Source organism: Gymnoscopelus microlampas (assembly GCF_963454915.1).
Source record: "Gymnoscopelus microlampas genome assembly, chromosome: 21".
Taxonomy (NCBI): domain Eukaryota; kingdom Metazoa; phylum Chordata; class Actinopteri; order Myctophiformes; family Myctophidae; genus Gymnoscopelus; species Gymnoscopelus microlampas.
In genome coordinates this window covers 45,517,337-45,543,275 of record NC_139958.1, presented here as the reverse complement: position 1 = coordinate 45,543,275, position 25,939 = coordinate 45,517,337, and the positions used below count along the sequence as shown (strand labels likewise).

Here is a 25,939-nt window from a genome sequence, read left to right as displayed (position 1 = left end):
TATTGAAAATGGGAAGTACTCAAGTAGAGTACAAATACCTCGACATTGTACTTAAGTACAATACTTGAGTAAATGTACTTAGTTACTTTTCACCACTGCTGAAAAGAGAATGTGCAGTGATATCTAAAAGCAAAGCCAATTCGCCTGATTGACTGACAGCATACTGGCTGGAAGTGCTCACACTTCAAGCTGTGGATGAAAGGATGTTTGTGAAGCATCTCCAGCAATAAAGATGAAAGTGTGAAATAGAGTTATCTTTCTTATTGAACTTATACGCTTAGAGCTATATATGGTATCACATTGTGGTCTAATGCATATTAAACCGGGGGTCCTATTAAAAAGGTTGAGAGTCACAGGTTTATGTATTTCATGTTTCTACAGTGTGGCTTTCACTATTACACTGAATACTGTTGGTTACTTGTTGACATAATTATCTCTAGACCATCACTATCTATCCATATAATCTGTATCAATCTGCCATTTATTATTTGTATTGTATTAATATGATCTATAACATAGATTCTATATCCTCACATATCTAGAAACTCATCACTGTTGCACTCATTTAAAAACCAGCCCAGGATATATAGCATATGAACAAGATATCTAACATATGATATAATACATAAGCAGACATTCTGATGGTTTGTAGACCGCTGCCCTCTTGTGGTGTTGAGTTGCTAGTGCACCAGCTCCTGTCCCATTTATATGTGGGAGTGGGGACAGTGTCACTTCACATCCATCCAGAACAATACTGAAACATAATGTTTATATAGTAATAACAATAATAATAATAATAATAATAATAATAATAATAATAATAATAATAATAATAATACGATTATTATGATTGTTATACAGTGGTGTAAAGTAACTAAGTGCATACTCAAGTATTAAGTACAATTTGGAGTTACTTTTTACTTTACTAGAGTATTTCCAATTTGCAATAATTTTACTTCTACTCCACTACATCTCAGAGCCAAATATTGTACTTTTACTACAACCACTACAATTATTTGAAATCTTTAGTTACTAGTTACTTTGCAGATTTAAATGGTTACATTATAAAACATACCACTTCAGCCCTATTTTATATATAGGCTATTTGAATCTTCTCTTATGGTCCCTGGCATGTCTTTTGAAATGGGGGTCCGCGGGCTAATAAGTGTCAATTTGGGGGTCCAAAGTTTGAGAACCACTGATTTAAGGGGTCACAGGTGCACAGTGCACTGATTAGGTAGATCATAGCCGGACAGAGGACACAGGTTGGTGAGGCGCCACACCGTTTTACCAGCAGAAAGGAGAAGCAGACAGACAGAACCAAACACAGAGATTCGCTGCAATAGAAATGACACTGGCACTGCAATATATCAATGGTATGTTCATAACAAACTGCAACTACAATAAATGCACCTACAACTGGATTTTTGGACTGGACTTATGTTTTTTACTTTTCTACTGCGTAGGATCACTCCATACACCACCTGTTGAAGTAATGTGCAATTATTGGAACAATAGGAAGCTGGAAAGTGCCATTACAATTATAATAAAATCAGTATTGTTATCAGTGAGGGGACTGACATATCGCGTTGAAAAACCATTGATTTCAGCTGTAATTCTGCCTCAAACAAAACCATTTTTGAACACATGAAGGCAGCACAAAGAAACATGAATATCATGCATAACGATGAAAGGTAGCCTAACGGGTCATATTCAGTTAACTATCATTTCATTTTGTCAAGTTATATTTTGGTGCAGTAGGCCTAGTAGGCTAATTCACTTTGACAAACAGCCGTGTTTCCACAACTGGTAGGTGTCCTACTAGCCCCTTTCGGGACCCTGTTTACCTTGTTTTGTATTTGGGAAGACGGTAACCAGGGTCCCTTGACGCTCAAAGCACTCTCTCTCATATTCGCGGGTACCACTGTCTCGTCTCGGGCTAATAGCTCGTCGCTGGGAAGTTGCAGAGATTTCTCAAAGGTACCAAAAAGAGCAATACTAAACCGCGGTTAGTCTGCATTAATGCGCTCGGATCGGCGCTGCCGTTTAACCTTTTTAATCATTTAGTAAAGCTAAATTTCCTCTCTCAAACAATGCTCCACTTCCCATGTCCCGCCTCCCCGCGTTGTGACTGACAAGCTGCGCGTCCTACGCATCTATGGTCCTACGGTACTGCCTCTGATTGGCGAGCTCCTACATGCTTGCATGACAATCGCTCGCTGGCCACTTTGGCACTTGGAGTCCAGTGTTTGTTAGATGTCTTATTCTATTGTTGGTCAAATCAAGAGGTGTTGTTATATTCCTCGTTAAGGTTTTGGCCCTCCTCCACTGAGTTCACCCGCATAATCACCCTCCACCCAGGTTAGGGTTAGGGTTTAGGGTTAGGGTTAGGGTTAGAATGTAAGAGTCTCCACCGATTCAACACACACACACACACACACACACACACACACACACACACACACACACACACACACACACACACACACACACACACACACACACACACACACACACACACACACACACTATAATATTATAATTTATAGCTGCAAAGTAACTAGTAAAACAAATACATTTAGTGGAGTAAAAAAACAATATGTGGATCCAATATGTAGTGGAGTAGAGGTAAAACCATTGGAAGTTGGGAATACTCAAATAACGCACAAATACCCAACATTGTACATAAGTACAGTACTTAAGTTAATGTACTTAGTTACTTTACACCACTGACACATTGAACCAATATTACACTGGTGACATTGCATGGAGTGAGTTGGGTTTGGTCCTGGAGTGAGTTGGCTATGGTCCTGGAGGGAGTTGGTCTTTGGTCCTGGAGGGAGTTGTCCCAGCCCTGGAGTGAGTTGGGCGAGCCCTGGAGTGAGTTGGGCAAATATTTCTTAAGTCTTCATGGAGTGAGTTGGATTTGGAGTGAGTTGGGCGGTATTCGTTTCATGTCAAGGTCAAGGACCCCTAAATTGACTCGTATTAGCCCGTATTTTACTTCTACTCCACTACATCTCAGAGGCAAATATTGTACTTTTACTCCACTGTTATTTGAAAACTTTAGTTACTAGTTACTTTGTAGATTTTGATTATTCATACAAAACACAATAACCACTTCAGCCCTATATACATTTCGGCCATTTGAAAAGAGCCAATACAAGCTGATGCGACGCATTGTGAGCTTGTAGATATGCTATTTTCAAAAGATTTTCATACATTTGAAAACTTGTGAAATGGGACATTCTGCATAATGAGTACTTTCTACTTTTGGTACTTTAAGTCCATTTTGATAGCAATACCTTTTGTACTTCTACTCAAGTAAATATTTAATTCTGGACTTTTACTTGTAACAGAGTATTTCTCCATGGCAGTATTGATACTTTTACTTAAGTAACAAATGTGAGTAGTGTTTCTTTCTTTCTTTTTTTCCCCACTCAAGCATTGAGGTATGGATGAGTGTCCGTGCAGGAATGAATACAGCCCACTAGGGGGCACTATCACACAGGAGAAACAACACACACAGTATGTAGAGCAGATTATGAGCTCTGAACACAACAGTAAATAGAAAGCAGGCTTTCTACAGGTAGGCCTACAGTGGAAAACCAGCAAGGTTATTACCAAGATAACCAATAGACCAATAATAGGCTCTATGCACAGCAGCCATATTGGGAATGAATTGGGCCCCTTCCTTACTTCCTTCACAGGTGTTACGAATGATACTAATGAAGGCTCTGTTCCATTTAGTGTGGCATAGTGGTTGTCTTATTTTCAAGGACCCCCATAACTCTGAGAGTGTACACATGGAACCAAATGGACCTGTAAGGGTCAATTTGGTTCTATTTGTTACACACCCATGACCCACCATAAGGGGCCATTTGGGAACCAAAATGGAGTGTTTCTAGTTAGCCAACATACCACTGTGCTATTTGCAAACTGTACTTAAAAGTATTCAATCAAAATAAGTAAGTTGTAGTAAATTAAATGCATAAAAGACCTATAAAATGTGAAACCATTTTGTGATAATACACAATGTAGCCTACAGAAGCAGCGGTGGCCTAGTGGTTAGAGGGGCGGCCTTGATAACGGAAGGTCCCTAGTTCGATTCCCCAATTCATCACATCAATCATGAATCACCGCTGAATAGCCCTTGAGCAAGGCTTCCATGCAGGGTCCGGCTGGAAACAAGTTTCGTACTTAGTCCGACACCCTGGGTAAACAACAAACTTTGCTTTTGCAAAGAGGTTAAAGCGTTTTAAAGCAGGGGTCTTCAACAGGGGGTCCGGGACCCCTAGGGGGTCCTCAGAGTTACTACAGGGGGTCCGCCAAATCTTTGTATGATATGATTTTTTTTTTACATTAACAACTTGAACCCTAGCATCCCTTTTCTGAGGAGAACTTCAGCCAAAAATAGCCGATCTACAAGCTCACAACGCCTCGCTGCGAGACGTTGAGAGCTTGTAGATCGGCTATTTTTGGCAAAGAGTTATAGGTGTAGAGGGAAAAAAGAGCAGCAAAAGTTAATCTGAAACACAATTTTATACAATATAGAGGGGGTCCCTGATTCATCTATCTCTCGGCTAGGGGGTCCTTCGCCTGAAAACGTTGAAGACCCCTGTTTTAAAGGATTAACAAAGTTTTTTTCTTTAAACAGAAAGAGATCATTGAATCTGTGATCGGCTTGTTTAGTCTTTTCGATAATCGATTGGTCAGGTCTGCAGAGGTAGGCAGTAAAGGGGAGATAAGCTCTTATAAGCGACAGTGTTCCAGAATCTTGAATGAAATCTCCACTTTTCAGGTACAACATGACTATTTATGCTCTTGAATGGTTGAATTGAATGTTATGTTGTCTTGATGAACATTCTGACCGAATATTGAGCGCAGAGACGTGCAGAGAGATTTGGAGAGGCAGGGGCTGGAATTTCAAAAGGGCACATGCACGGACAAATGCACGCGCGCGCAGCGCGCGTGCATGTGTCCCCCTGCGCGCGCTTCGCGCGCGCAAAATTTTGCGGATATTCGTCGGATTCGGGTACTTTTCTACCCGTTTTTTGTTACTTTATTTCGGTTTTAGGGTTAGGGGTAGGGTTAGGTTAGGGTTATAGATATATAATAAAAAAAATAAAAAAAAACTTTTTTTAATAATGTTTTTTGGTGGCTTTGGATAAAACATTGGTGGCTATAGCCACCGAAGCCCCCGCCTAACGACGCCACTTATTCTTCTGTATAATGAGTACTTTTACTTAAGTAAAGAAATTGAGTACTTTTCCCACCACTGCTGCTGTGCTGACACAGAGAGAGAGAGAGCGAGCGAGAGAGAGAGAGGTAGAGAGAGATATATAGGCTCCTGCTTGACAAGTAATTTCAATTTAACAGCTATATATATATATTTTTTTTGTCCATACATACCTAATCTGTCTCAAACAATTGGTCCGTGTTCTGCGTGCATTCACTGCGTTCAGTTGTGCACTCATTTAGGTTTCGATTGTGTATAATAGACTTCGTTTGCCGGGCGGCATCGCGCACCCAAAAAATAGCCGATCTACAAGCTCACAATGCCTGGCGTTGCGACGCGTTGTGAGCTTGTAAATCAACTATAATTCTGCGCGAGCACTGCATGGCACGGGGCTCAATTAAGTAAGCTTTACTGCAGGTGCGAGGCCAACGGGCGCAGGGGTTTCTACAGTTTACAGTCAGAGGAGACAAGGGCACTTTTTACCGACAGACAAAAGGGCAGGGGCTCAAGCCCCCTTTGATGTCTATGTGTGCACGTGCATGATTGAGCGGTTTAGAAGTGTCACGTTAGCCGCAAACAACTTAGAGATGCTATGAATGCTAAGATAGCATTCATAGCACCTAGTTGTTGATGCTACTACCCGTCCACTCATTGAACAAGACGGCATGGTAACCGGAACGCTCGCCCCAAAACACACTTGCCCCCAGCGGTTCTTGTATTCTTGTATTCGTTTTTTTTTTTTTTTTTTTTACTGAGGATAAGGTTAGGTTTAGGCATAGTATGTATAAGAGTGTAATTCAGCCATGGGCAGTGGTGGAAAAAGTACTCAAATTCTCTACTTAAGTAAAAGTACCAATACTGCAATATAAAATACTCTGTTACAAGTAAAAGTCCAGAATTCAAAATCTGCTTGAGTAATGTATCAAAATCAAGCATCAAAATGTACTTAAAGTACCAAAAGTAAAAGTACTAAATATTTGAAAATAGCCGATCTACAAGCTCACATTGTGAGCTTGTAGATCGGCTGTCTTCAAATAGCCTATGTATAAAATAGGGCTAAAATGGTTAATGTATGTTTCATTATATCATAGTTTATATCTGAAAAGTAACTAAAGTTTTCAAATAATTGTAGTGGAGTAAAAGTAAAAGTATTGGAAATTGGAAATACTCAAGTAAAGTACAAATACCTCAAAATTGTACTTAAGTACAGTACTTAGGTAAATGTACTTATTTACTTTCCACCACTGGAAATAAGGTTAGGTTTAGGCATAGTATAAGAGTGAAATTCAGCCATGGGGTATTGTTATGTTATAAGAAATAACCACTGTTCAGTATGAGAGTTTCCGCTAGCGCTAGGGGCGCTGTGAGAGAGAGAGAGAGAGAGAGAGAACGGGGGATTCATTCATTCATTGTTTTATGTCTGTTGGACTGTACTGTTTGGCTGAGAGAGTATAGGAAGAGTTATTGAGAAGAACCTATACCGTGTTGAACTGAGTGTATTCTGCACCCACACCCACGTCGCTTACAATAGTTTACTGTGGTTATGTTTAGGAATACCTGGTGGCCACCGCTCTGAGGTCGCTTGATTTGACCCGGGGCGAGCGTGTTTTGGGGTGAGCGTTCTTGTATTCTAATGACACATGACCAAAATAAGGACGCCTTAATAAGTGATTAAAAGTAGGGTAATTGATGGGGGCACGGTGGCGCAGTCGGTAGCGCTGTCGCCTCACAGCTAGAAGGTCCTGGGTTCGATTCCCGCCGGGGACTCGTGGGCGTGTCTTCTCCTCCGCGTCATCAGCACCCATACCCTAGGTGGGGTTGGCGAAAGGGCCTTTCTGTGTGGAGTTTGCATGTTCTCCCCCTGTTTCTCAGGGTAGTTAATACCCTCACAAAAACATGCAGTAATCCTGGTCACTATACCGCCTCCCCCATGACAGCCGCCCCGGCTGACATGAGGGAGGTGGTGCTATAACAGGCTGATCTGCAGTGGTATCCAGGGAGTGTGTGCTGTGCACAGTTTGACGTTACGTGGAAGAATAAATCTGGTACAATCAGAAAATACAGTGATAGTCTAGGCAGTATATCCGTGTAAGAGCACCTGAGAACTGTAGTTATGGCTGTTTAAAGCCCAGCCAACAGGAACACAGAGGGGGCGGGGCTTAAGCAATTACAGCCCGCCCCTATTGGCCGTGTAATAGCACCTACCAAGTTTGGGGCCTTTAGCATTCTGGGAACTGGACTTATGGATGTGTAAAGGCCAGCCCATAGAAACACAGAGGGGGGCGGGGTTTGAGCAATTACAGCCTGTCCCTATTGGCCGTGTAATAGCACCTACCAAGTTTGGGGCCGTTAGCATGCTGGGAACTGGAGTTATGGATGTGTAAAGGCCAGCCCATAGAAACACAGAGGGGGGCGGGGTTTGAGCAATTACAGCCTGTCCCTATTGGCCGTCTAAGAGCACCTACCAAGTTTAGGGCGTTTAGCATGCTGGGAACTGGAGTTATGGGTTTAAAGCCAAGCCAATAGCAAAAGGGGCCAGCCTGAGATTTTTACATTGACGCCAATACGGAAGAGATAGTTCATATGAATGGCCTGTAGTTTCGCTGTTTTACCCCTGCGGGTGTCAGAAATAGTTTATTTTAATGCACGCGGATGGGTTTTTGACAAACTGTAGACTAGATTTTCTTACCTTAATAAAAATTGTCATAAAAACTATACGCTAGTTTAAAGTCTCCTTTCAATCATCATGATAAGCGTTTTGGTAAACTATGGTCCCATTTATTTTAAAATTGACGATAAAGTAGGTTATGCTCTGGGAGGGGCGGGATGATTTGATTGACAAGATACACAACCAATAGCATTCATTCCCCGCCCCCGCTTTTGATTGACAAGTTACCCAACCAACAATGGTCTGGTTTCATTCTGCAGGATATGACGCGATATGACACAATATTGAAAGATGGCGGATTGCACACAGCTGAACAATCGGCTTCATTTACGGTCCGTAGAGTCTAGGGGCGTAACGCTGTCATTCATTTTATACAGTCTATGATAGCAACACAGAGCTAGGGGCGGGGCTTAAGCAATTACAGTCCGCCCTATTGGCTGTGTTATACAGTAGCACCTACCAAGTTTGGGGCCTTTAGCATGCTGGGAACAGGATTTATGGCTGTTTAAAGCCTAGCCAGTAGGAACACAGAGGGGGTGGGGCTTATGAAATGTCCAGCCTGTAAACATTTGCTATTATTTCACAAGATAAAACGTCTTAAAGAATTTAAAGAAGTCAAACATTGAAAATAATTTCCTTAAAAAAAATATGCATTGAAAAACTTTAAAGAAATCATGAAAATAGCAGATCTACAAGCTCGCAATGCATCAATGCATGCAATCCAAAATGACTGGATGTATGGTTTTGTAGCAATTGTAGAAATATTAGACCTTAATTGTCGAATGTTTAAGCATGTTCTAATGTACACTTTACTTTACTCAAGAACATTTTTCAAATATTACATTTTTTAAATAGTCAACTTTACATCGAGGTGCCCACCTATCCTGTTACCGTCTCTGGAGGTGAGGGGTGGGTGCTGGTGTGGAGGTCAGTGAGGGGGGGGGCTGGAAGTACGGGGAGTCCTGGGTTGTCCCTCTCTCCCCTGTACAGATTTGATGAGCACCAGATTGGGGGACTGAGCTTGGCCATCAGGTGTATGGGGAAGATGGTCTCCTTAGCATGGAAGTGGTGTCTAGGCAGGGTTGGTGAAGGACTGTGGAAGTGATATGGTTTACCTTTGCTTAGAGCTTTTTAACAGCTAGAGGGGAAAGGTGAACAGCCCATGATGTCTGGGCTCCATTCACTATTATCATAGTGTAACCAACCTCCAGGCCCATTAGCGGCCATGTCCCTGCAGCTATCCGACAGACAAGCATTGCTTCTCGTGTGGCAGTATTGGCTCAGAAGCCTCTGTATCATGACCAAAAGCCTAAATCTTCCCCGTCCAAGGGGGAATTCCCCTTTAGGCTTTTGGTTAACATGTTGTAGACCCAAGCTCGAATTCCGGGCGTTACATCTGCATACACCTAATGCTTGTGTGTTTTTGTTCTGGAGTTTTTACATGTGTGTGTGGGGGACCAGGGGGAGAGGAGAAAAAAGAGAACAACTTTATTAGGAAGAAAACTCAAATTAAAAGCAATAAAACAGTAAAAAACAAGAGTTGAAATCAAAGTTTAACTATGAGCACTCCTCCTGGGCTCACAAGTGCTCCACTCTGTAGCCTTAATGGGACATTACTACAGTATGCCAGCTGTTGGAGGGTCTCATGCCAGACATGGTAGAGGGAAGAAGCCCAGGGCGTTCTAGGTCCCCATAACTCATCCATGCTCCAAGTGCCCAAGGAGCTATCCAGTGACCCACATCCCCCATACTCCCCTCTTCCCACCTGAGGGGAAGGCAAACCTTTAGATTAGACCCCCTCTTACCTCCTCACCCACACCCACTACCCCTACTCTCCTCTACCCACCTTAGGGGCCATGCTTCTCCACCTCTGCGTAGACACCCAGTAGACATTTAGGTTCTGATAGCTCTGCACTGACCTCCATAACCACCCCCCACCCCCATCCATACCCCCCTCTACCCGCCAGAGGGGCTCCATAGCCCTGTTACACTCATCCACCACCCCTGCCTAGACACCCAGTAGACGGACACATTCTGACTGCTCTGCGTGACCTCCACACCCATAATTGGCTATGTCTCTCCAAGTTATCCCCACTAAGGAGCCCATCCCCAAGTCTGGAGCTTTTCATATCCATATGTACAGTATGTATGTAGATAATAATTTGTCATGGGATGAAGTTGGTTGAAAACAAATATTCACCAATCCTCCTATAATTTGACAAACCTCTGTCTCTAGTGTGTGGTGTCATGGAAAGCTGCCCGGTTCTCCTCAGTGACTGGAGCAATTGCTCTGAATTTGCACACAGCCATTGACCATTACCATCTGAACTTAACTGCGAAGCCCGTTAATCAATTTCATGAAATCTCAGCGTATTATTAGCGTTTATGTGTCAAACAATGGGATATAACGTTGCCAGGTTTCGCACGAGAAACAAGCAGCAAGGTCTATGAAAACAAAAAGCGAGTGTGTGTGTTTGCGACGGGACCCGGGGGTTCCGCGGCGGGGGGGAGTGTTGCCCGTGGGGAGGGGCAATAACCCCACGTTTGTAACTACTTTCGCCTGCGCCCTTCACCGGGTATGGTCTAGTAAATCATAATTTTCACGACATATGATTTTTAGGTAGTCCTCAGATTTGATCTCAAATCTGAAAATGGCATTGCATTCCCCATATATGAAAACCTAAGTACGCTAAATTCAATCTTCTGTTTTTAACATATTTCAGCATAGTGGTGGCCGCCATCTTTAAATGGTAAAGTAAGCAGCTATTTTTGATCTGGGCATACAACCAATTTGGATTCAGCACCCCATAATACCCCTAAAAACATGTATGCCCTGAATTAACACGATTTGCCTTCAAGGTTAACATTTTTGGAAATCTGACCTAGACTACGAGTCGTTCTCTGCTGATGTCACCTCCTCTCTCCTCCTCGTAGATCTCCCAACCCTTCCTGTGTGTAAAGAGGAGGTTTCCCCTGAACAGCTGGAGATGAGTCCCAGTCTGGTCCAGGTGAAACTCGGACCTCCACAGATTCAAGAGGAACAGCAGGAGGAGTCACTTCAAAGACCTGAGGAGGCCGAGCCAAGACGCCGTGCTGTGCGCTACACACAGGATGAGTCCAACGTGCTCGTGCAAGAGGTCGAGGCACGTCAAATTCAAATCTTTGGGACATTGGGACAGCCTCCCCGAAATTCGGTGGTGAACCAGGCGTGGGCCGAGGTAGCGGCCACCGTTTCCGCGTCCTCAGGCATTCCCAGGTCTGTCCAACAAGTCAAGAAGCGGTTTGCTGATTTGAGGAGGATCAGAAAAAATAAGGTTTGTTGCCTGTATAGATGTTGGATATTTCCACTGACCACAATGGCTCTTGGTCATTAATCAATTCGGCTCTTTGTATCGTAGCCTACTGCTGTACTTTGAAATTGTCAATAAACTATTCACTCCAAAGGTCGCCGCTAATAGAGGCCAACAGATGCCTGCGGGAGAAGGATCAGCTTCGGTGGAGGTTCTGATATCACCAGAGGACGTCGCCGCCTCTACTCTCTTCCCCGAAAGTATTGACGGCTTAACTGGTAATTCCTTCCAACACCACCTGGTTTTGGTCAGATTATTTTTGGGGCGGGTGGGAGGGCGTAATATGGATGGTCAGAAACAAGATAGATAGATAGATAACTTTATTGATCCTGTGGGGGAAAATCAGTCGCCCAGAGGTAGCACAGCAGTTAAGTGTTACAGGTAAAGAGGTTAAGAGTAAGGAAAGTAAGTACTGTTGTATACAGCAATACAAGGCAAGAAAAAGAAAACAAGAAGGACTGTCAAAAGAGAACAAGAGTATTCAATAGAAATAACCTATACAACTGTCCTGCACTATGCAGAAAAACAAACACAAGGTTACAGTGTCTCACCGCATCACGTCCTGCCCTATGCAGGAAGCAACAACACAAGGTCCCATCCTAAATCAAATAAGGTGACCATTAGTCAGTGCAAGGCTAATCAGAAAAAGTGTCCATTTCAATCAGTGCAATGCAAAAGAAAGTGACAGTGTTCACAGTGAAAAAAAAGAGGTAGAGGTATTTTACCAAATTAACACCCACCTGGTGATGGCCTGGTGTAATGCCACGCAATTCCAATGAAAAAAAAAACTGAAGGCAGCAGAGTTCTAATCAAAACAAAACAATATAGAACAATTGTCCAAGATAATAATCACACGGAAAAAGAACAAAATAACTCCACAAATGAATGTCCCGAAATCAAATTTGGTCAAAACTGTATGCCTCCCATCCTCAACACCAAAAACGACTCTGTAATTTCGGCTTCAACAAGCTACAGTATTTCCTGTCCAAAATTAACCCCCAAAATAAAAATCAAATTCTACAGTTAATGTTAGCGTGACTAAATTCTATAAGTAAATTATGTAGTTCAACACTTATAAGGTGGAGGCTGCTGGATAAAAACGAAATGACAATTCATTGTAAATTTAAGGGATATTTCACTTTCAAAAAAACTTTTGTTCATTTTGTGGTCTAGTCAGGCTTTTGTGAGCCCCCCAGACTGTTTTTAAGTTGCTTGATTCAGTATTTAGATATTTGATATTCATTTTATCAGCCACACCCCCTTCCTATACAAACCCATTATAACTTCAAACTCCATTTTTAACCCGTTTAACCATCAAAAACACCCGTCCTTGGTTCTGGTGACTCACCATACCCTCCTAATGCGTGAGAGGGCCGTGTTTTTTTGATAACTTTTTTCATTTATTTTTAATATATATTTTTTGTATTTAATTTTTTCATTTTCAAAAAAAAAATATTAAAAATAAATGAAAAAGGTTATCAAAAAAACACGGCCCTCTCACGCATTAGGAGGGTATGGTGAGTCACCAGAACCAAGGACGGGTGTTTTTGATGCTTAAACGGGTTAAAAATGGAGTTTGAAGTTATAATGGGTTTGTATAGGAAGGGGGCGTGGCTGATAAAATGAATATCAAATATCTAAATACTGAATCAAGCAACTTAAAAACAGTCTGGGGGGCTCACAAAAGCCTGACTAGACCACAAAATGACCAAAAGTTTTTTTGAAAGTGAAATATCCCTTTAACAACGCAGTTAACAATGCAGTTATTTCTAATGTTATAATGATAATCAACGGTGACGCTGTAGAGAGAGCCTCGGACTTTCGCTTCCTAGGTGTTCATTTGAATGACGACCTGACCTGGACCACCAACACCACTGCCACTGTAAAGAAGGCACACCAGAGACTGTACTTCCTGAGAATACTCAGGAATCACCATCTTCCACAGGAACTGCTGGTGTCCTTCTACAGGTGCTCAATTGAGAGCATCCTCACCTACTGTATATGCGTGTGGTTTGGCAGCTGCACCGTTGCAGAGAGGACGGCACTCCAGGGAGTGATCAGGTCTGCCCAAAAAAATATCGGCTGCTCCCTCCCCTCCCTGGCTGACCTGGACAGCTCCCGTTGTCTCAGGAAGGCCCATAGTATCCTAAAGGATCCATCCCACCCGGGCACTGCCACTTGAAGCTGCTGCCTTCGGGCAGACGATACAGATCGCTGAGGGCAGGAACAAATAGACTTAAGAACAGTTTCTACCCAAGAGCAGCAGTGGCTCTCACTGTGGAACTAAATGAGAACTAACATATGCACGGGACACTTTATTGCGATATAGGACACTTTTAAAAAAAAATCGATTGGTCTAGAATTCTGTATTTTAATATATATAGTTTTGTATAATGCACTTTTAAGGGGTTTGCTACAATTTCGTTGTTCTTAACTGTAACAATGACAATAAAGTTCATTCATTCATCATTCATTCATGGTCATCATCATTCATCGTTATTTCCACAGATGAATCCGGCCAGGAGGAGGTCGGGGAAGACGGAACTTCGTCCGCATCGGGCGAAGCCCCGCTACCAGAAACGGGGGGAGAGCGAGAGGAGGAGATGGATCCGGGCGAGGCTGAGCCAAGACGCCGTGCTGTGCGCTACACGCAGGCTGAGACCAACGTGCTCGTGCATGAGGTCAAGGCACGTCAAATTCAAATCTTTGGGACATCGACCCAGCCTCCCCGAAATTCGGTGGTGAACCAGGCGTGGGCCGAGGTAGCTGCGGCCGTTACCGCGTCCTCAGGCATCCCCAGGTCTGTCCAACAGATCAAGAAGCGGTTTAGCGATATGAGGAGGATGGGAAAAAGGAAGGTTTGTTGCTTGTATAAATGTTGAATATTTACATTGACCACAATGGCTCTTGGTTGATTAATCAATTTGGCTCTTTGTATCATAGCCTAAAATATTCACTCCAAAGGTCATCGCTAACAGATGGAAACAGATGGCCACGGGAGAAGGATCAGCTACGGTGGAGGTTCAGATATCACCAGAGGACGTCGCTGCCTCTACTCTCTCCCCCGAAAGTGTTGACGGCTTTGGGGGGTTTGAGGTTGGCGGGGTAACTGGTAATTCAATTTCCTTCCAATTTCACCTGGTTTTGGTTGGGTGTAACTGTGTGTAATATGGATGGTCAAAAACAACAGACTTGTGTTCATTATACATAATTATCGGACATTATTATGCACATTGTCTGTCAGTCATTATATATTAATGACATTATTATTATGTTCCCGAGATGTGTGTGCTGGTGTAGAGGTATTCTACCAAATTAACACACACCTGGTGATGGCCGGGTGTAATGCCACGCAATTCCAATGAAAAACAAAAGAACTGAAGGCAGCAGAGTTCAAAACGCAAAAATATAGAAGAATTGGCCAAGATAATAATCACATGAAAAATATTATCCACAAATTCATTTTCCTAAATCTAATTTGGTCAAAGAACGGTACGCCTCCCACCATCAACACCAAAAATGTCTGGCTATGTATTGTCAGCTTCAACAAGCTACAGTACTTCCTGTCCAAATTTAACCACCAAAATAAAACTGCAATCCAACTCAAAATCTACAGTTAATGTCGCAAATGACGCAAACACTTGACTGCTAGATAAAATTAGATATTTAATCAAAATATCTATTTCAGAATCATATTTGAAACATATGAAAACGAAAAAAATACAAATAATACACTCTCACAAGTAAAAAGCACTTAAAAGTGGCTCCAACAGTAACCTATGTAGCCTAATAGTATAACAAAGATTACCCAGGGGAAAGGAATGAATCATAACACAAATGTACATACTAAATGACAACTTATTGTAAATTAACAAAGCAGTTAACAGTGCAGTTATTTCTAATGTTATTTCCTCAGATGACTCGTCCACCGAAGCTGAATCCGGCCAGGAGGAGGTCGGGGAAGACGGGACTTCGTCCGCATCCGGCGAAGCCCTGCCACCAGAAACGAGGGGAGAGCGAGAGGAGGAGATGGATCCGGGCGGAGGGTCGTCGAGGAGAGGAGAGGCGAGTCGTCCCAGGCGGAGATCACGTCGAAACATGGATCGACCGCTTCAGCTTGACCAAAGTTAGCATTTTGAATCAATTAAAGTGACGTGTGATTCAACGTGTTGTGTTCAGGTGCCAGTCAATCACACCTCTGTGACTGGCACACACCTGCCAGCAGGCGTGTGCTGGCAGGTTGCTCACAACGAGAGTGATTACCAACAGAAGCATATAGGCTGTGCCAACGTCTCGTCATCCAAATGTTCGCCACAACCCCTTTTTTGACGTTACAGCCCGAGAGGGTTCAGACTGTACATAGAGACGCACTTAAGACTAGAGAGTGACGGTGGTTTGTGTTTGTAAACATGAACTTATTTGTCGACTACATAGTGATCAGTGCACACTGCACATGTGTGGCTGGTCTATGAGAAAGCTGTTCACATGTCGCACCTCTCCTCTTCAAGATTGAATACAGTGTGAGGCTAACAATGTATTCAAGAGACGCAGTATGGCTTGGATCTCAGCTGTACGACACAAAGAATTAACGTTCAACAACCTATCCAAGTACAGACGTGTTTGTTTACGTCATTTTTTTTACCAAAAACATGAAACTGCCATTTTGTCTCTGCTAACTAAAAGTCACTAGGTAATGCAACTAGACTACTGTAGCCTAGGGTGGTCCAGAGTGTTCGTGACTTTTTTTCTCTCTAACGCTCTGACAGAAGCTGCTCTGCTCATAGACTGAACATTCCACTACCGTGCGAGGTCTCCAACTTTAATAAAAAATAAACAAAACAATTTCACTGTTCACCGAAACAAAGGCAGTTTTGTGTTGCTCACTACCTCGCACGGTAGTGGAATGTTCGGTCAATAAGCAGAGCAGCGCGCCTGTCAGAGAAAAAAAAGTCACTAACACTCTGGACCACCCTAGGCTACCCTAGTCTAGTTGCAGTACCTAGTTACTTTTAGTTAGCAGAGACAAAATAGCAGTTTCATGTATTTGGTAAAAATGTACCTTTGAGAAAATTAAGTGTACAAACACGGCTGTACTTGGGCAGGTTGTTGAACGTTAATTCTGTGCGTCCAAGCCATACTACATCTATTTGAGCTCTGTGATGTTGTCTCCATGCTGGAAAGCTGACAAATTGTACTCCTTTATCTACCGCATTGCCTCGACCCGACCTGCTATGCCACTTATGAACTGAGCAAGTCCTCACCATTGTGACTGTGAGTAAAAAAAAGAACACGGTCAGGTCACTGTTTACAAGCTGTTTATGTACCGTCCGGCCCCAAAAATGGCCGCCGCTACCAAGTCACACATGTTGACGCCCCCTTTAGGATTTTTAGGTACACCCTATTGGGGGAGGGGGGGGCCACTTAGCCTGGTAAATCCTCCCTCCGGAAATCTCATTTCCATTTGATTCCAGGAGTGAGTCTGGCCTGAACGCCCATTGTGGGGGTTTCTAGCGCATTACCAACTAACCAAGCCTATCAGCGTCGTCGCCATATAGTTAAAAATAATAGAGAGGGCACCGGATATCGCCTCCCATCCACTTGCATTGAGTTGCTCACCCAGCGCATGAAGCAAATTCACCCCTTCTTCCGGGTTGTAAAGTGTGATGGGCGTAGCCTATTTGGGGCCACTGTGATACGTTCTGCGTCACAGAAGTGACGCGTTTTACGTCACAGAGGTGCGCGGCCCCGTGCGCAAGCTTGTGCGCAAGCTCGTGAGTCAAGCCCATTGGTCGAAACCGTTTTCGCTCGTACATTTGCAGTGGCCCCGTCCGTTTAAGCTGCAGTACCTACGAATGGCCAGCATGTCCATTTCGCTTCAATGCAAGCACTGGGTTCTGGGGGCTTGGTCGTCGCTCATCGTTCTGTGATTGACAGCGACAGTTGGCCAATCAGGTGGCGAGTACGAGTGAGCCCGAATGGGACCGAGTGCAGCCGACAAAAATGGAACGATCCGCCATTGTTTTCTGTGGCCAGTAACACTTTTTACTTTCGGTTTTAAAACGCTCTCAAACTTCTTTTTTGAGGCACGGAATTTACTTTTAAGATATCGTTTGGATAGAATTTAGTTGTTTAACTTCATATATGTGGTCAATTAATCATGACAGAGCCTATTTAAAAAAAGAAAATTAGAGAACCTGCAGGGGCAGGCAGTGACACGAATGTATCCGAATAAGGCAACCTATTTTGGGCATGGCCATCTCAAAAGTCCTGTTGCGTCACATTAGTCTGGAGGTCTGCTGATTGGCTGGAGGGGAACAACGATCATTGGCTGAAGGGGTTGTCAGTCAACGGTATTACTCCCGCCCAACTCCAGCCCACAGCCAATATTGCAGAATGGCCGATCAGGCCAGACTCCTTCCTGAAATCAAATGGAAATGAGATTTCCGGAGGGAGGGTTTACCAGGCTAGGGGGCGCTACCCACACGTTTAACTGTGTGTTACTCATTCTACGAATGCCCGATCCTTACAAGCTGTACCTTGTTGTAAAGGTGACTAATCAACGATAAAAATTATTATCGGTTTTGACGGTTTATATAAAACACTATACCAATTGATATTATTAAAGGGGAGAAATAATCAACCAAAGTTAAGTTTCCGAACTTTTTGTGGGCAGTTTAGTTCTTATTTACAAGCTCTTTTAATACTTTTCTTTGGTTCAACATTAACCCACACACACACACACTTTCTTTTTCAAATGTTTTTTTTTTTTTTTTTAATAGCACAAATATCAGATCTACTAGCATATGATGTTGTAGATACAGTAGGCTGTTTATGATACTTTTGTGAGACACAGGACAAAGTAGGGCATTCGTATACTAAAATAAAGTTGAAATGTGAAGATGCAAGGTTTCTGCATGACAGCAACGATATGTTAACAGTTAACACTAATTTATACTTTGTACACAAACATTTTGACAAGTGTTGCTTGACACAATGTTAAAAGACAGAAGAATAAATCTGATAAATCTGATACAATCAGAAAATACATTGAGTGGGTTCTCTGCTGATTTTGCTTCACCTCCTCTCTCCTCCTCGTAGATCTCACATTCCTTCCTGTGTGTAAAGAGGAGGTTTCCCCTGTTGGTCTGGTCCAGGTGAAACTAGAACCTCCACAGATTAAAGAGGAACAGCAGGAGGAGTCACTTCAAAGACCAGAGCAGGAGATGGAGCCAAGACGGCGTGCTGTGCGCTACACGCAGGCTGAGAAGAACGTGCTCGTGCATGAGGTCAAGGCACGTCAAATTCAAATCTTTGGGACATCGACCCAGCCTCCCCGAAATTCGGTGGTGAACCAGGCGTGGGCCGAGGTAGCTGCGGCCGTTACCGCGTCCTCAGGCATCCCCAGGTCTGTCCGACAAATCAAGAAGCGGTTTGCTGATTTGAGGAGGATCGGAAAAAGGAAGGTTTGTTGCCTGTCGAGATGTTGAATATTCACGTTGGCCACAATAGCTCATGGCGATGAATCAATTTGTCTCTTTGTGTTATAGCCTAGTGCAGGGGTCTTCAACAGGGACCCTAGGGGGTCCTCAGAGTTGTTACAGGGGGTCCGCCAAATCTCTGTGTGATACATTAACCACTTGAACCCTAGCATCCCTATTCTAAGGACAACTTTAGCCGAAAATAGCAGATCTACAAGCTCACAACGCCTCGCAGGGCGAGGCGTTGTGAGCTTGTAGATCCGCTATTTTCGGCAAAGAGGGGGAAAAAAGAGCAGACCAAGTACAGAGTGAAAGTTTACTAAGTATTGATGGTTTAAGTGGTTAAATGCCAGAAAATACACATTAATATGAATCCAACATCTATGAAAAGCTTTAATCTGCAACACAATTTTATGTAATATATAGTGGGGGTCCCTGCTTCATCTCTCTCTCAGTTAGGGGGTCCTTGGCCTGAAAAGGTTGAAGACCCCTGGCCTAGTGCTAAAATTGTCAATACAATATTCACTCCAAAGGTCATCGCTAACAGACGGCAACAAATGGCCACGGGAGGAGGATCGGCTTCGGTGGAGGTTCTGATATCACCAGAGGAAGTCGCCGCCTCTACTCTCTTCCGCAAAAGGGTTTTTGAGGATGGCGGGGTAACAGGTAATTCGCTTTCCTTCCAATCCCACCTGGTTTTGGTTGGGTCTATTTTTTGGGGGGGTGGGAGAGCATGGTAAGGCCGTACGCAATATGGATGGTCAGAAACGACAGACTTGTGTTCATTATACATAATTATCGGACATTATTATGCACATTGTCTGTCATTCATCATCATATATTAATGACATGACATTATTATTATGGGGCCAGGCTTCCAGCATGGACCCATATTGTTATTCGCATTATTCCATTTCTTCTTCTTCTTCTTCTTCTTCTTCTGCCACTTTTGGCAGTTCTGGCTGAACCGTGCAGTCGCTTTTTATGAAACTCGGCCATATGGTAGATGGTCATGAAAAACGATCAAAAAATAAATCTCACAATCTTTCGTCAAAAGGTGGCGCTATAGCACTCAGTTGAAAATGACAACTTTGAACAGGTACAACTCATGCCCTGTTTCACCTACAGCCATGAAACTTCGATGCACACATGCGTCTCCTCATGCTGAACAACTTTCACACTCTGACTTTTGACCTCTGACCTTTAGATCTCCCACCATTTTGAATTATATGAAAAACAGTTAAAACCTATCTCCTCCTGGGATTTTTGAGTAATCTGCACGAAACTTTTTACACATGAACTTTGGACCTATACCAAAAAACGTTTGCAAAATATCTTCCATAAGTGAAAAAATGAAGCTTTAATGAGCCAATGAATATTGCAGTTTTATGACAATTATTCATCTGCCCCTAACGCATACATGCAGACTTACTATTCTTTGAAACTTTGCAGAAATGTAAAGGGCCATTCCAAATATCACTGAAACCAATCTTACTCCAATTGGTCAAACGGGGGCGCTATAGCAATTTTTTGAAAATTGAAACTTTAAACAGGCAAAAGTCATGCCTCGTTTGGCCGACAGCCATTAGACCTGCTTACACATGTGCCTTGACTAATGAGGAACACATCTATCACGTTGACCAGTAAGCACCGCCCTTAGATTGTCCGCAATCTTGAGCAGTTTGAAAAACACTTAAACCCAGGATTTTTCAGCTATTTGCGTGAAACTGTATGATCTGTGTGATCTCCTTTTTCACAGGTTCTTGTCTGTTGGTGGCTTCTCGCTTAAATGTGTGCCCCACAACCTGAAGGTCACCAGTTCAAGCCTCACTTGGTGCAGACTTCATCTGAGTTGCATTTCACACAACATGACTATCAATGAATACATCTGCAATTGTTAAAGATAACATGCAATACTTAATTGAGTGTTTTTTACATACAGCTGATCTACAATCTCACAACTTTTCAGATAGCAATGAGAGTATGTTTTTTCAATGTATAACATACTTCATTGTGAAAATAGCCAATGTACAATCTGACAACTTTTAATGGTTTGTGAGCTTGTAGATCGGCTACTTTCACTAATTTTGGTTCTGAGGAGATGTACAATTTCTTCATTGGTAAATGGTTTGTGAACGAGTGATCTTAGTGTTAGTGAAACAGGGGCTTGGGTCATGACAGAAGGCAAGAGTTTGTGATCCTCAACAGACAATATCAGCCTGGACAAAGATATAGCACTATAGGTAGTGTTGCAGCTACCTAAGAGTGCTTCATGACCGTAAGGTTGCCGGTTCAAGCCTCACTTGATGCAGACTCATTTAAGTTGAAATGCAAAAAACATGACTCAATCTATTCCGTTTCCATGTCTTTCTCTTCAATCTATTCCATTTGTCTCTCTCTCTGTCTCTTCAATCTATTCCGTCTCTCTCTCTCTCTCTCTCTGTCTCTTCAATCTATTCCGTCTCTCTCTCTCTCTCTGTCTCTTCAATCTATTCCGTCTCTCTCTCTCTCTCTGTCTCTTCAATCTATTCTGTCTCTCTCTCTCTCTCTGTCTCTTCAATCTATTCCGTCTCTTCAATCTATTCCGTCTCTTCAATCTATTCCGTCTCTTCAATCTATTCCGTCTCTCTCTCTCTCTCTCTCTCTCTCTCTCTCTCTCTCTCTCTCTCTCTCTCTCTCTCTCTCTCTCTCTCTCTCTCTCTCTCTCTCTCTCTCTCTCTCTCTCTCTCTCTCTCTCTCTCTCTCTCTCTCTCTCTCTCTCTCTCTCTCTCTCTCTCTGAGGGGTGGCCATAGCTGAGTGGTTAGTGAGCCCGCCTAGGGAGCCAGAGACTCTGGTTGCCCCAGGTACGATTCCAGGCCAGGTCAGCAAATGTGTCGATGAAATGAAATTTGTCCCTGAGCAAGACTTAACCCCTAATTGCTCACAGGCACTCATTGGAAACAAGACCGCAAGGACTTTCATGAACTGACCTGTTAAAGGAATTATCATTTCTCTTTCTCTCTCCTGGCCCCATATTATCGCTGCTTGCAGCTATATTTATTATTGTTATTACTGCCATGTTCCCGAGATGTGTGTGCAGGTGTAGAGGTATTCTACCAAATTAACACCCACCTGGTGATGGCCTGGTGTAATGCCACGCAATTCCAATGAAAAACAAAAGAACTGAAGGCAGCAGAGTTCCAATCAAAACAAAACATTTATAGAAGGATAGTCAAAGATAATAATCACACGGACAAAAACTCCACAAATGAATGTTCCGAAATCAATCAACGCCGCTCACCCTCAACACCACAAATGTCCGGCTATGTAATCTCAGCTTCAACAAGTTACAGTATTTCCTGTCCAAATTTTACCCCCAAACTAAAACTGCGATCCAACTCAAATTCTACAGTTAATGTCAACGCAAACGAAGTTTACTACATATCAGACCAGCATGACTAAGTTAATGATGTAGTTCAACACTTATAAGGTGGAGGCTGCTAGATAAAATTTGATATTTAAGACAATTTTCCATTTCCAAATAATATTTGGAACATATGTACATTTTATTAAATAGCTCTTAAAAGTGGCTCCAATAGTAACCTAATAGTCTAACAAAGATTACCCAGGGGAAAGGAATGAATCATACCACAATTGTACAAACTAAATGACAATTTATTGTAAAATAAAGACGCAGTTAACAGTGCAGTTAATTTCAATGTTATTTCCTCAGATGACTCTTCCACCGAAGCTGAATCCGGCCAGGAGGAGGTCGGGGAAGACGGGTCTTCGTCCGCGTCTTGCGAATCCCCGCCACCAGAAACGGGGGGAGAGCGAGAGGAGGAGACGGATCCGGGCGGAGGGTCGCCGAGGAGACGGGAGGCGAGTCGTCCCAGGCGGAGAGCCCGTCGCAACGTCTCCAGGCCTGGGGACTGGCAGTTCCTAGACATCCAACAGGCGGGGTTCCGAATGCTGGGGATGGAGCTGGGGCGACTCGCCGACTCAGTTGAGCGTATGGCTCCAGCACTTGAGCGCTGCATTGAAGTGCTCGCACGCAGCACCGCCGCACTGGAGCGGCTCACTCATTTGGGCCCTCCGCCTCCGTCTCCGTCTCCTTCGGGAACAGCAGCACCGCCAGCCCCACCATCAGCAGCAGCGCGATCTCGCTCTCCTCCCAGCAGGACCACCAGAGCGGCCCAGAGTGGCCAATCTACACCTCCCGGTCCCTCCCATGGCCAGCCGCGCCGGCGTGGCCCACGCCTGCGCCTGCCAAGGGGAGGAAGATGAGTGTCTTGTAGAGTTCTCAACGGGCCTGAAAATTAAGGCCCGGTCCTAACTGGGCCAGTCCGAACAGGGCCCGGCCCGAACAATTACCATTATGTTAGGCCCGAAAACCCGGAAAAACCTGAAGGAAAAAAAATCGCCAGTAGGCAGTGCCAGTGGCTCAAATTATAGCAGAGTGACAGAACGGACATATAATTTTCAGTTGTTCATAAAACATGGCAATTTAGTCAGCAAGTAGCAGCTTCTGCTGTTTGCTATGGCGCGCCGAACACAGCAGCAGACCGACAAACCCAAAACGTGTTCATCTGCCTCCGAGCAAGCTAAAGCGAGCGAGTTGCCGTACCAAACTCTAATGTCTTGATCTCATGCGCAAGTTTTTCTTCTTTTTTTTTACATGTTTATTTGTTTATTATCGTCATTTGTATTATCATTAATATAATTTTGAATATTGATTATTGTACTTTACGTTTAACATGAGGCTAAACTAAAAAGTTAAGTAGCCGCTGTTTTGATGTATTAATAAAAAAATAACACCCTGTGTGAAGGTAGCGGCGCCTTTGATACATTTTGTATGTGTTTATAATGTGTTTATAGCCACGTGTCACGTGAAGCTTGACCAATCACTTTGTTGACGTGTCTGACCAATCAGAACGTTGACGTGTCTGACCAATCAGAACGTTGACGGTGAACACGGACAAAGTCAGGTATAGAGCAGCGGCTAGCACCGCTAAAAATATATATATGGACATAACTGACATAGCCTACCCACCTCTGACATCATAGACCCCCCCTCCTGGAGCCCCATGATATGGAGCTAACCAAAACATCTAAGCCTGACATCATAGACCCTATCTCTGGGCATGACTGACATCGGGGACTCCATATATGGATATGACGGACATCACTGTAATGACACCAGCACCGCAGCCAACGACATAATAGGCAAAGGAATCCCCAGGTTAGTTCAGATCCATCGGCGATACCAGTGACATCAACTACCTCGAAGACACGAAGCAGCAATACAGATCCGAGGTAGCTGGTTTTACAACCCAGATATACACCTTCCACGGATTCGTTCCCACTGATTCTCCCTCTCCCTAGACTGCCAAGGGGCATCTCGGTTTACTTCCTGGTTGGATACCATCACAGCGGGCCTTGAATCAGGTTTAAACAACCAGTCGAGTACTTGGTCTTTCATAGTTAGATTATACTGGTCGAGTACTTGGTCTTTTATAGTTAGATTATACTGTGAGTCTATTAGTTAGGCTTCTGTTCACGTTTACCAAGACTGTTGCGAACGTTAATAAAAAAAACATGTCAACTCAAGCCTACCCTTTTTCTGTGACGGCAAGGGGACACATTCAACTGCTTTCAGGTTTCCTTTCTGTTCAAGGACAGGTCAGCTGGTTTAAGTTCAACTTCAGGCAAGGGGAAGGGAGACAGTACAGTATACCTTACGTAAGGTCTGAGGGGGAGGCATGCGTTAATCCGACAGACCTTTTCTCCGACTATGTGGCATCCGCGTGCGGTTAGGGTTAGGGTGCGGGTTTGGTTCGGGTTTACTGTTTAATGTCGGAGCACTGCGCTGTCGGAGGAATGCGCTGTCGGACTAACGTATTGCACCCGGTCTGAGGAAGGGGTGCAGTACGTTAGTCCGACAGCGCATTCCTCCGACAGCGCAGTGCTCCGACGTTTCAATACTAAACCCGAACCAAACCCGCACTCTAACCCTAACCGCACGCGGATGCCACATAGTCGGAGAAAAGGTCTGTCGGATTATCGCATGCCTCCCCATAGCCTCCCGGCTCGAAAAGTTACCACCAATAAAGAAAAAACCCACGATCGGAGCAGCAATCTGGTGAGAAGATTTTATTGTTGTTTTAGGTCGTCCACATAACCATATTTTCTAGAAGATGTTGTATCCGGTAGGTATGTGTTAAAGGGATTGTAGGCAACATTAAGCCTACATTTTAAGAATATTTATATATATATATATTGCATTTTCCCCCTCTATCAGCCACTAGCCTATAATGATGCTGGGGTGTTTTCCTGCATTGAAACACAGTCCTTTTTCTGAAATCGTATTTTCCCTACTATTTATGATTTGACATCCGGGTATACGGGACGTAAATGAAACGCACGCATGTGCGCGTCCGTGCCCGTGTGAACTGTTCGGGTGAAACCGAATGGGACCAAGTGCAGCCGACAAAAATGGAACGAGCCGCCATTGTTTTCTGTATAGGCAGTTTATACTTCTTACTTTACGCTCTCAAACTTCTCTTTTGAGGCACGGAATTTACTTTTAAGATATCGTTTGGATAGAATTTAGTTTAACTTCATATATGTGGTCAATTTATCATGAAAGAGCCTATTTAAAAATAAAATTGAGAGAACCGGCAGGGGCGGGCAGTGACACGCATTGTATCCGAATAAAGCAACCTATTTTCGGCATGGCCCGTTTAGAAGTCCTCCCTGCGTCACCCCTAGGTGGTCGGGGAAACTAACTGCTGATGATGAGGAGGAGGGGGGGGGAGTGGAGTGGAGGTGCGGTGTTTGACAACAGTTTTTTTCTTTTTTTTTATCTCTGAACTTGCCTACAATCCCTTTAAACAGCATTGGGGAGAGAACAGACCCTTGGGGGAAACTATCTTCCTCAGTCTCTGAGCCAGCTGTGCTGGCCATTGCTGGTCTGTAGAGTGAAGTTGCAGTTCACAGCATTTCCAAGATGAAGTTCACCATATGCCGTTCAGGGAGTGAGATGGAGTCCACAGTGCCAGACAGAATGCGGCTGTCAAGTCCAGCAACACCTGGATGGGCCCACAATAAATGTATATTTCACAATTACAGTTAAGAATTAAAGGTTATTATTTTGGGGTTTAGTAATATAAAAAAAATAGTGTCCTGATATCAAAAACATTTGATCCACTTAATAATAATAAG

General features: G+C 43.5%; 1 protein-coding gene across 2 annotated transcripts; it reads left to right on the top strand.

Annotated features, from left to right (window-relative positions):
- Positions 1-4,738: 4,738 nt before the first annotated feature.
- Positions 4,739-23,224, top strand: LOC311037187 (uncharacterized protein). Of its 2 annotated transcripts, none has more exons than XM_084046304.1 (9): positions 4,739-4,801; positions 10,842-11,221; positions 11,352-11,475; positions 13,766-14,115; positions 14,222-14,369; positions 15,174-15,383; positions 18,356-18,720; positions 19,269-19,401; positions 22,449-23,224. In XM_084046304.1, the coding sequence occupies exons 2-9, from the start codon at positions 10,895-10,897 to the stop codon at positions 23,000-23,002; spliced, it is 2,211 nt and encodes a 736-aa protein (XP_083902430.1). In that variant the 5' UTR covers positions 4,739-4,801; positions 10,842-10,894; the 3' UTR covers positions 23,003-23,224. The 2 variants fall into 2 exon arrangements, with proteins under 2 accessions (XP_083902430.1, XP_083902429.1); XM_084046303.1 differs by having other exon boundaries at positions 14,201-14,369.
- The last annotated feature ends 2,715 nt before the right edge of the window (positions 23,225-25,939 follow it).